The following is a 10,993-nucleotide window of genomic DNA, read 5'->3' as shown; positions in this document are numbered from 1 at the left end:
CTATCAATTTCCTTCATCATGTTCTCTTATTAGTTATGTGTCCACGTCGGCATGCTCACACTCACACGCATGCGCAATTGATAAGAGAAGCATTATAATCACACAAGGTTGATGTTTTGAGGTGGTATACTTAGTGAAGTTGATAATGAACTAGGAACATTTTGCATCCATAGTGAATTTAGACTTTACTTTATTTAGGGAGAAAGATGACATAGTTATGGCCATTTTTTTGAAGTACAGGTTTGCATATGTTCAATGTGGGCCACGAAACACATATTCCCTTATAACATGAGCCCAAGTCACCATTGCACATTCTCATCCTAAAATAGGAATCTTATGGTGATTCCAATTGGATGGAGATATAGACTTTGAGATGACTTGGACACATCCAACTACCAAAGCTAGAGTGTCATTCTTGATTAATATGTTGTTATCAACTTCTAAAGCAAAGTAATACATAACTTTCTTTTCAAGACTTGAAATATTGTGGTTTTGACCAATTCTAGAATTTAGCATTCCTCATAGGGAGGATTCAAATGTGACTTCCAATGTTTAAAGCCCTTACTTTAATTAAATGTCCACTTGAATCTCCTTGCATGTACTTATTTCGTGTCCAAAACAAGAACATTACATGTGAGGTAAGTTCTGCAAATGGGGTAGAACCTCAAACACTTAAAAAAGTGATCAACATTCATAATTCCCTTGAAAGAAAGATATTGATTAATAAGGATGAAGAAGATGATCTATTTTTTTTACTCAAATAATAGAAATTATATGCCATTAATGGGAGAGAATTAATTGTTTTCTTTTAGGATTTCGATCACCACAAGTATGTACATATAGCCTATGTTAGTGTGACCCTTGGAAATGCAACACTCAAGGTATGAATCACATTGGCCCGCTTAGGGAAACTAAATTCAATGAGTGAAGTTGAAGCAAATGTTGAACATGAGTTAGCAAAGAGAATATCTAAAGTTAAGGGAAATCCCAACCAAAGGAAGTGAAGTGCTACAACTCATTCCACTAGAAAGGGTATTTTTAGAGGGATTGTTGTGCCTCTATGAGTGACCCTTGGAACTTGGCCCAATAAATGACATGTAAGACAATTGTCAACCTAATCAATAATGAGGATCCACGAGATTCATTTTATATTTTGAGAAGGGCAAAAGCATTGTAGAGGGATGAACGGTTTTCGCAACTTTTAGAGAGGCTCCCTTGGCAAATGAGGTGTTGTTGTATGCATGGCTGCTAGATTTGAGTGCCTCATTTGGTGGTTCACCAACTATGAGGTTCATTGACTCGAGATTGTCCACTTGAGAGAATCCCACAAGTATATGTGTAGTCAATGAATGGTCCATAAATTTGGGGTACCGAATCATAAGATTCTCTTCTAGTGTGACGTTGAACCAAATTCATCAAATTGTTCATTATTTCGTTATACACATTTTTTCTAAATTAGTGTAATGCACACAAATTAGACATTCATTTTAACCTCATATGAATTTCTTTATATTACAAGTGTGTTTTGTTAAAATAAATATCAACTGCGTTTCAAATACTTGGTATAAAATCTTAACGAACCGATGGGAAATCCCCCAGGATAGTAAAATGCGAAAAATCCTTTTGAACAAAAAAAAAGTAATTAGGTTATGTTAAAAATAGTTCAAAAGAGGTATTGGTAGGGGTAGGCCCCTTTGTAGCCTAACAATTACCTAATGGAGTTCATTTTCACCTTGGCACTCCAGAAGCATGATTGTATTGGACTTCTCGACATGGCCCTATCTTATGAAGCAATTTATATGGCTATTCACATGACATGGTGAATATATCTACATGGTTTTCCTCAATAGACAATACGCCAATTGTTGGATATCCCAACTGCATAGATAAACGATCTCACATATTGGAGTTGAATCTTCACTTGATTCATCCTTTGCAACAAGCGCTACATCCTACAACTATGGGAAGTTGTAGTTTAATGAACTCTCTATCAAGAGCTCTAAATTTGTCTACAATTGGTCAAAGCCACAATGCTTCACATCCCAAATAGAAATCCATGTAATGCTTGATAACAACATATTAAACCATTTCTTTTTATAAATCAAAATTGATATTCTAGATTTAATTGTTGGACATGATCATCTTCTCATCACCTATATCTCCATCCAATTGGAGTCACAATAAAAGACTCCTATTTTAGTATTGAATGAGCCAACACGCATTGTTAACATGGTCTCACATAATTAATGAAGTGACTCATGATCCACATCAAACATATGCAAATATCCAACACTCGAAATAATGGCTCCAACCTATATTTGTCACCATGTTATGAATTATGAGTCTCCCCTCAATTAAAGTTCCATATTATTATGGATGTAAAATGTTCCCTAGTCATTATCAACATCTATGTTGTATGTCACCTCAAAACATTAACCTTGTGTGTGTGCGCACGTGCATGCACACACATGTAGTTGATAAGATAAGTGTACTAAGAAATAACATGACAAATAATATTGATTGTGATTTTGTGTTGATTTGTGGTTAGCATCCATGACCCATGTGTATTCTATCTCACACTAGAACTTATTGAAGAAGACATGAAAAAACAAACTGACATCATATATATAAGGTAGGATGGGAATTCAGGTGCAAGGATAATTGACAAGCAATAAAAGAGGTAAACTAACTTTGAAAATCAAGAATAGATTCCACTTGGATGCTAATCTTGTTTTGTTGGATATGATAACAACGTAACAAGATTAGTTATGATAATGAGGGTAAGATCTTAAAGAATATAAAACTCTTTCAAATCCTCAATTTAAACAAAAAGTCAACAAAAAGATCATTAATGCATGTGCATATGGATGTGAAGTCTTCATACCAACCTATTCAAAGTACCACCATTGAGAAGTTATATGTAATACAATACTCTATAATGGATTACTTTTAGCTATAATAGAAATTGTGAATACTCTAGAAAATTACTCTCGACAATTATATGGATGGAGTAAAACACCACACTATATTTACACTTTTAAACATAAATGATTAACTCATTTTTTCCATCTTGACCAACCATCTAAATAGCATTCTTATCATTTGTATTGATTTAAACCTCTGATGTCACTATTGTATTAAAGCTTTAAAAGCTCGATCGAGAAACCTGAAAATGAAACATTAATTTGTATGAACTAGATATTCAGGTTTAATAGGTGACATAAATACATTCAATTTTGTAACCTCTTTCTTATATATGTATCTCTAGTGACTCCACAAGTCTCAACCATCTTATTTTCCATAAAAGTATTCAGATATGTATATGACAAAAACCAAAATATGATTTTCTACATGGTACCAAATTAATGGGTGGGCTCTTTAAATCATATTATAACTCATCATAGATTGCACAAATTGATGTATGTATCATGTATTAATGTGTAAAATCTACATGTGCCTTGTCATGGGGATACATTGCAGAAGGTCCAGGCAAAAGTATAGAATGTTGGCGACGGTTTATGTCAATTCCACTAAAAGATCAAGTGAACATACTCCATGGAATCAGGGGCGGATGGACTATGAGATCGGAAATCATTAACGCGCTACTGATTAAGGAATCTGCTACTCAAAGGACGACAATGGAGAAATGGATAGGCCACGAGGAGGAGGGCTCTCTGATCCCAAGAGGTAGGGGATCACCAGACAGGCTCGAAGGCCATGAATTGCGAGACACTGAGACACCCACACAGAATAACGCCATTCGAGTACTCGCGTACACTGGTCATAAATGGATTGTAGATCCTAATCCGATCAAAGTACAACCCGATTGGCATATATGTACTCATGAAAACACATGGCTACATAAGGTTAGTTGGGACCCTTTGCAATGGACATGGCATGATCCCTACGCGTGGCAAGGAAACAAACCCATCCCTTTCTTCCAATTCACAACTAGATTGGGTCGCCACATTCTAGCTGCTCAAGCCACCCGAGAACCGGCTACTGCGAAGGTCTGGCACACATTTTAAGTTCCCTTCGCAATAATCACCAAGTTTTGGCAGAAAATCTGGAAGCAACAACACGCGAGGCGAATTACCACTTTCCAATGGCTGTTAATACATAAGTCCCTACCGGTGGGAGCATGGCAACGTGGGAACCTTAGCTCTCCTAATTGTGCAGAGTGCCCACATGCAGTAGAATCCATACGACACGCTCTGTGGGACTGCCCAACGTCCCACAGAATATGGCGGGGGGTTGGCCGCTTGTTGCAATTATGCCAGGTGCAAGGTTCAATCAAGTGGGGAAATATATGTTGGCTATCATGGCAGGCTGCACTTGGCCGATACGAGCATCAGGAGGAGGCGATGACTTTGGTGATAAAAGCACAATAGGTTCTTTTCTCCTCCAGCGGCAATGTCCACTATATTCCTCTTAATGACAAATCTCAAGAGGTGTTGGAATTGGTCAGCCCAATAACCCTTTGGATTGTATGGAAACAACGATGTAGGCAAGTCTTCTCCAACCAAACCACCCATCCAACAAGGTTACTGCAAGAGATATGGAGTGAAATTGTAGCCACTCTGAAGAGCCAATATGATGGCCTTAAAGGTGGCTCCGAGGGAGTTGAAAGACAACGCATAGCCTTCATCCAACAATGGTCGTCCTCTCCCTTTCTTGGGTCAGTGGGCTTCCACATTAGATGGAACTATCGCGTCCCTTTAGGGATTTGTACATAATCGTCTCATTTGTAAAATTTTATAACTAATGGAAGGAGTTTTTTTTGGAAAAAAAAATAAAAAAATAAAATCTACATGTGCCTTGTCACATGCACATTTTACATCTCTATATGTAAAGTTTTACTACATATAGTTTGTCATTTAGTTTATTGTTGTAGTTGTAGTTTTATTTATTTATTTCATTTATTATCCATTTTATTAATTTTAATACATTTGACAATTGGATTACTTAGTGGTAATGACTTTGACCGTTATACCTAAGGCCTTGGGTCTAACATTGCCCAAGATGGTAAACAATCATTAATATATATGTGTTAAAACTATGATTGTGCCATAAATCTAGACAATATACTGATTTAGCACCACACATTTAATGTGTTCATGATCATCCAAGTCACAACATGCAACAACTACATACCCAATGTTTGCCACGCACAAATGTGTGTGACATGTGTGTAGGTATTGCTAGATGCACATGGATGATCAAGTGTAAGGCATTGATGATCAATAACCACAATAAAGCATGGTGCGTAAACATATATACATATTGAAAATCAACGAAAAATTAGGAAGGATTAGTTAAAGACAAAATGATGATTTATAACAAAAGTTACCAATCTTTTCTATAAAAAAAAGTTATGATTGTGTACTGATTAATGGTTTAACGTAGAGTAGGTTAAATATTTGCGAAAATAGAGAAGAATATTATTGTCAAGATTATTAGCGGAGTCAAGATGAAGATGGATCCAAAGAATGAGAGCTTTGCCTCACCATTAGTTTTGGCAACATCTACGAGATGTTGTCATAAAGGGGGTAACTAGCCTCCTGTATATATATCAACTCCTTAGATTCCTTGAAGGCCACACGTCCCCACATGCCATAGGCCCTTATGGACTTTTTCCAAGCCTTAGAATAACTAGTTTCTCACTTATCATACTCTTAAACCATTAAAATTATCCTTATGAATGGGTATTTGATGTTATGAATGGCCCTTATGGACTTTTTCCGAGCCTTAGAATAACTAGTTTCTCACTTATCATACTCTTAAACCATTAAAATTATCCTTATGAATGGGTATTTGATGTTAAGCTTTGTAATGTTGCTAGATTTATGAGTAAAATTGGCAAGGTTTTGTGGCTTGTGCTCGTGTTTGAAGTAGAGTCAATTGCTAACCATAATTGCTTGAGCTTTAGAAAATAGAAAAAGAAGAAAAAGTTCTTTGGGCTTGCTAGAGAAGCTTGTATAATGGTGGTGGTAGCTTATTCCTAAGTTTTTTGGAAAGATATTGAACAAATGACTTTTGCATTGGGTGAGACAACATATTGTGTAAACCGATTTTTTGAATAAGAGGAAGAAAAGCAAATTGACATGCAATGTGTATATATGTATATCAAATAAAGTATGCTCTATTCGTGTTTCTTTTGTCAAATGGACATGATAAGATATCTTTGATGAAAATTTGCATTATTTTGTCACTCTTTGATCAAAGGCTCAAATTTGTCCATGATTTTGAATGTAATGTTGACTTAAGTAACCCATATAATGTACCATTCAGTTTCTTTTTTGTCCAAGTTGCATGTTCTTTGTCACTTATGATATCGATGAAACATTGGTATACATATGTTGGATGCAACGTATAATCTAATGCCTTTTTAAACTAGATATCATATATAATAAATCCATGCCACCAAATGAACTCCACACGCGTCACAACTATTTTATTTGGATTATTCTCGATGTTTTTCGGTTTGCCACATTTGAATTGTATTGGCATCTTAAACTTTTCATTACTTATTTAACAATGTATATGCTAGTGATATGGATGATGGTGACTTGCTTAACGGTTTGGCACATTTGGACCAAGCGTTGTAAGTTTGTTTTTCAACAACACAAGCTCCCAAGCGGTGAGGTGTTGTTAAACATATGGTTTGACCTAGTATCTTGGCTGCGGGGACGGTACAATTCGATTAAGGGGGAATTGGATGAAGCAAAAAAAGTTCGGTCAAAGTTTCTGCTGAAATGGGGCAATTCTCCTATGGTAGACAGATCATCATCAGGGCCTAAATGGAACTACAAAAGCACCTAGATGGTTGTTTCCGCCAATGGCTTCCGTTAGTGACCAAGAGTTGTAAATATGTATAGTTGTGTTACAAGGTAGTTACCATGTTAAAAGAGTTGATGGGATACTTTTGTTGTAAATGAGGGGGTGGGGACTATGATCACTTTGGTGAGAAGACCGGAGTGAATTTTGTTGAAATTTGTCAGTTTTGATGTACTTTGTTTGCTAACTAATGTGAAGTAGTCTTTTTTATTTTGAAAAAAAATATGCCTTTTGCATATTAGCCATTTAATTTAAATTAAAACCCCTTGAACATGGAAATTCTTCTATGGTATAGTTAACATTAGTGTGGTTGGCTTGAGCAACAAGAATGCAATAAATAAAACTCTGATTAGGGAGATCTCATCTAATGTTATTTGCCAACAACAAGCAAGCAGGGGATATGTTTGAGATTTTGAGAAGCAAGAGGGGTAGTGTAGCAAATTTCCCATCCGACGGATGATGTTATCGCAAACCATCTGCGTGTATACGTGAAAGATGGAGCGACCAATAGTCTCTCCAAAATCTCTCTGTGTCCTCATGCCACAGGATGTGTTTGAGATTTTGAGATCCATGAGGGGTAGTTTGCCAAATTTCCCATCCGACCGATGATGTTATTGCAAAACATCTACGTGAAAGATGGAGCGACCAATCATCTCTCCAGAATCTCTCTGTGTCCTCAAGCCACAGGATATGTTTAAGATTTTGAGAAGCAAGAGGGGTAGTGTAGCAAATTTCCCATCCGACTGATGATGTTATCGCAAACCATCTGCGTGTATACGCGAAAGATGGAGCGACCAATCGTCTCTCCAGAATCTCTCAGTGTCCTCAAGCCACAGGATATGTTTGAGATTTTGAGATGCATGAGGGGGGTAGTTTTGCAAATTTACCAAAACCATTGTTACATCAGAGATCAAAGGTTCATCTTTCTGTGTACAGCCTCAGCGACAGGAAGACAGAGACAGAGAGAAAGAATATGCAAGAAGTAGTAGAAGGAGTAACAGCAATCCCGAAGGCTGCCGTAGCCGGAAATTACTTCTCACAAGATTTCGTTTGGGAAGATCTGAGAGATGAAATAGAAGAATCCAAGGTATCTTCTGTTCTTTCACGAACAAAAACTTGTTTTTTGTTTTGTGTTCTGTGTAGGTCTGTGTTCGTTTTACTCTTTCACTGGTTTTTATAGCAGGAAATAAGATATAATCCAAGACACAATTTATTGTTCTTTTTCCTCTTCATTTTAGGTGTGTCCTCATTTTTAATCTGAATAAAGACAAAACGTCTCTCTCTCTCTCTCTCGTCGTTTTAGGTATCAGAAACCACGTTAGTTTCTACCCAGAACTTTGGAAAAGAGTGTACTGTTGAAGCTTGGAATCGCTTCCATCGGATTCATGCAAAGCATACATTCTTTAAGGTCAGTCATTTTGTATGTTCTAGGGTTTAAATGCAGTAGATCTATCTACGTAGAGATTTTATTCTGCCTCGTTAATGTTGCTATGCAATAATGTATCCACTAAATTGATGATGATGATATGGGTGTGAGACAATTTTATAGTTTGCTGATATGAAATGATGATGATATTGATGTAATATGATGATGATGTAGAATTATATGAAATTGATGAGGATGGCATATGGTGCATGTCTTCTTTAGTGTTGTTTCCAACATAGTATAAAGAAAAGGGAAGATAAACTTGACTAGTTTTCCATGATATAATAGCAATGAAAACGTAAAGAATGCATATTGCAATGCTTCTAGCTCTACTGTTTAGTGTAATTAAAGCCACATGCATTTTAAGTTGCCATATTATATGACAAAATACTTTGAACATGATGAAACTCACACAAGAGGAAAACCAGAGAATTATCCGAATGCTGATTAACTTGGATTGAAACTCTATTTCAGGCTCAGACAAAGTGAGCAATGGAAACCCATACAGATTGAATGTTTCAAGTTGGTATTTTCTGCAAGATTGACTTTGTAGGGTATTTCTATTAAAAATGGACCTGCACAAAGTATAGCACAAGATATATCTAACTAATAAGTAAACTGAAGCAGGAACGGCGATATTTGGTAAAAGAATTTCCAGAATTACTATCTTCTGACAAAGAGTTAACAGTGTTAGAGATTGGCTGTGGGACTGGAAGCTCAGCACTTCCTGTGATAAGGTAATATATATACATACATACATACATATATATACATATATATATTCAACACTAACAAAACATGCCACAATTAGAATCTCAATACCAATGGATTGGGAGAGAAATTATGTGAATTTTGACAAATTATTGACAATGTTATTGTATGACAGGGCCAACAACAAGGCCATTGTCTATGCTTGTGATTGCTGTGAATCTGCATTGGAAACAGCAAAAGAATTAGTATCTAATGCCATTTCATCAGAGGCGAAATGCCGATTTTTTCCATTTCATTGTGATATCTCAACTCAGTGTCTTCCAACATGGCTACACTATTCGTCATGCAGAAATAATTCAGATGTTTTATTGATTGAAGATGGTACTAATATGAATCCACCACCAGCAGCAAACTGGAATATGACGCCATTCTCATGTCTTGGTGGTGTTGACATTGTTATGATGGTGAGAGATCAGAACCATTATTTTGATTTACTTCATATCATGCTTTTTACTCATTTTTTAGTGCCGGTCTTTGTTGTTTCTGGAAATTCTGGAGATTTGATGAATTCAATGAAGACACTAAACTGTGAAGTAGCAAAAGCAACTGATGAATGGGAAGATCCTCTTTATCGTCATGAATCATTGTACTTTAGATATTGTAATCAATATGGCAAATAATGATTTTTAATTTAGGTAAAGGTTAACAATGCATGCAATTACTATTCCAGTTTGTGGGAGATGTTGGTAGTTTGTGTGCCATTAGAGTATATTTCAAACGTTAAACTATTTTTTGATCCAGGTTATCGAAGCTTGATTACTGGTACACTGTAATGTCCAATGTGGTGTCTATTAGTCATCTGTTTATAGCTGGAACCCACATAGTTTTTACTGAAAACATCACATGAATAATAAGAATTATGATGCTCATTTTTCTGTTGTATCATGATTTTGCAGATTTTCACTCTATCTTCTATTCCTCCTTGTGATATGAGACATGTTATAAAAGAATGTTTCAAAGCACTTAAACCAGGGGGGTTAGTACTTTTTCGAGATTACGGTGAGCAAAATATTTTCTGTTTTGTTGTACTGTATTTTTCCACATCCATAATATATACTTTCTAGAGCTGCCTGTATATGTGTATTTAATCAAAATTAACACAACAGATATCATTTTCCCAGGCTTGTATGACATGACTATGTTGAGGTTTTCTCCTGCTCAGAGAGTTGGGGAGCATCTCTTCCAACGGGGTGATGGCACACTCTCGTATTTCTTCAGTCAAGAAGTTCTATGTGATCTCTTCACCCAACAAGGGTTTGTCAAGGTAAGCTGCATGTTTTACTTTAATGTGGATATCTTTGAGATACACTGCATAATCATTAATCACTCATTTGTTACTTGTATGAAATTTGTCCAGGAGGACATTTCATTTTGTTGTGTACTGTTGAAAAATCGTCAAAAAGCACTGCCAATGAAGCGGGTTTGGATACATGCAAAGTTTTCAAAGCCTGTAATGGCAAAAAATTTAAAGCCTTAAAATAATTCCTTGTATCTTTCGTAAGGTGAAAAGTCCTTAAAGTCATGCTGTATTATTTTAAAAAAAAGTTTGCCCACATTTTCGTTCTCAACTATTGACAATTGTGTGTTCGTTTGGATGCATATGAAAATTCCTTAAAGTCATTTAAAAAGAAGTTTTTTCACATTTTTTTTCTCAATTATTCACAATTGTGTGTCCATCAGATTTGCAATCCTTATGTATTCCTCTTAATCACCATTTATCCTTTGAGCTTTGCTATATATGAACTCAAGTTCAAAATGTGAAGCACACTGATAATTGCTTGTATTAGGTAGACATAGCATGGTCTTGTGGGTTCATATGTCACATAGCAGCATGTTTACATGTATAACTGGGGCAAGGTAATGAACTTGCACATGCAATTTGGCAGAGAATTTAAGTAACTGTGATACACCTGATTTTGTAATTAGATCAAATATAATAAATATACTAAGGCATTGCAT

The 10,993-nt window shown here is 35.9% G+C and overlaps 1 protein-coding gene across 1 annotated transcript; it reads left to right on the top strand.

Annotated features, from left to right (window-relative positions):
- The first annotated feature begins 7,693 nt into the window (after nucleotides 1–7,693).
- LOC147868923 (Methyltransferase family protein) lies at nucleotides 7,694–10,545 on the top strand. The gene is made up of 7 exons (XM_087337529.1): nucleotides 7,694–7,924; nucleotides 8,141–8,245; nucleotides 8,891–9,000; nucleotides 9,150–9,438; nucleotides 9,931–10,033; nucleotides 10,156–10,298; nucleotides 10,392–10,545. The coding sequence occupies exons 1-7, from the start codon at nucleotides 7,694–7,696 to the stop codon at nucleotides 10,509–10,511; spliced, it is 1,101 nt and encodes a 366-aa protein (XP_087193655.1). The 3' UTR covers nucleotides 10,512–10,545.
- The last annotated feature ends 448 nt before the right edge of the window (nucleotides 10,546–10,993 follow it).

The sequence above is a fragment of the Azolla caroliniana genome, unplaced genomic scaffold, assembly GCF_043228905.1.
Source record: "Azolla caroliniana isolate FFs.n. ecotype wild unplaced genomic scaffold, voAzoCaro1.0.p SCAF_1, whole genome shotgun sequence".
NCBI classification, from domain to species: Eukaryota; Viridiplantae; Streptophyta; class Polypodiopsida; order Salviniales; family Salviniaceae; genus Azolla; species Azolla caroliniana.
This window is presented reverse-complemented; position numbering and strand designations above follow the sequence as displayed.

Coding starts and splice junctions, on each gene's coding strand:
- LOC147868923 (XM_087337529.1), top strand. CDS start 7,694: ATGCATGAGGGGGGTAGTTTTGCAAATTTACCAAAACCATTGTTACAT. Junction 9,001..9,149: donor TCAGCACTTCCTGTGATAAG/GTAATATATATA, acceptor ATTGTATGACAG/GGCCAACAACAAGGCCATTG. Junction 10,034..10,155: donor AGTACTTTTTCGAGATTACG/GTGAGCAAAATA, acceptor TCATTTTCCCAG/GCTTGTATGACATGACTATG.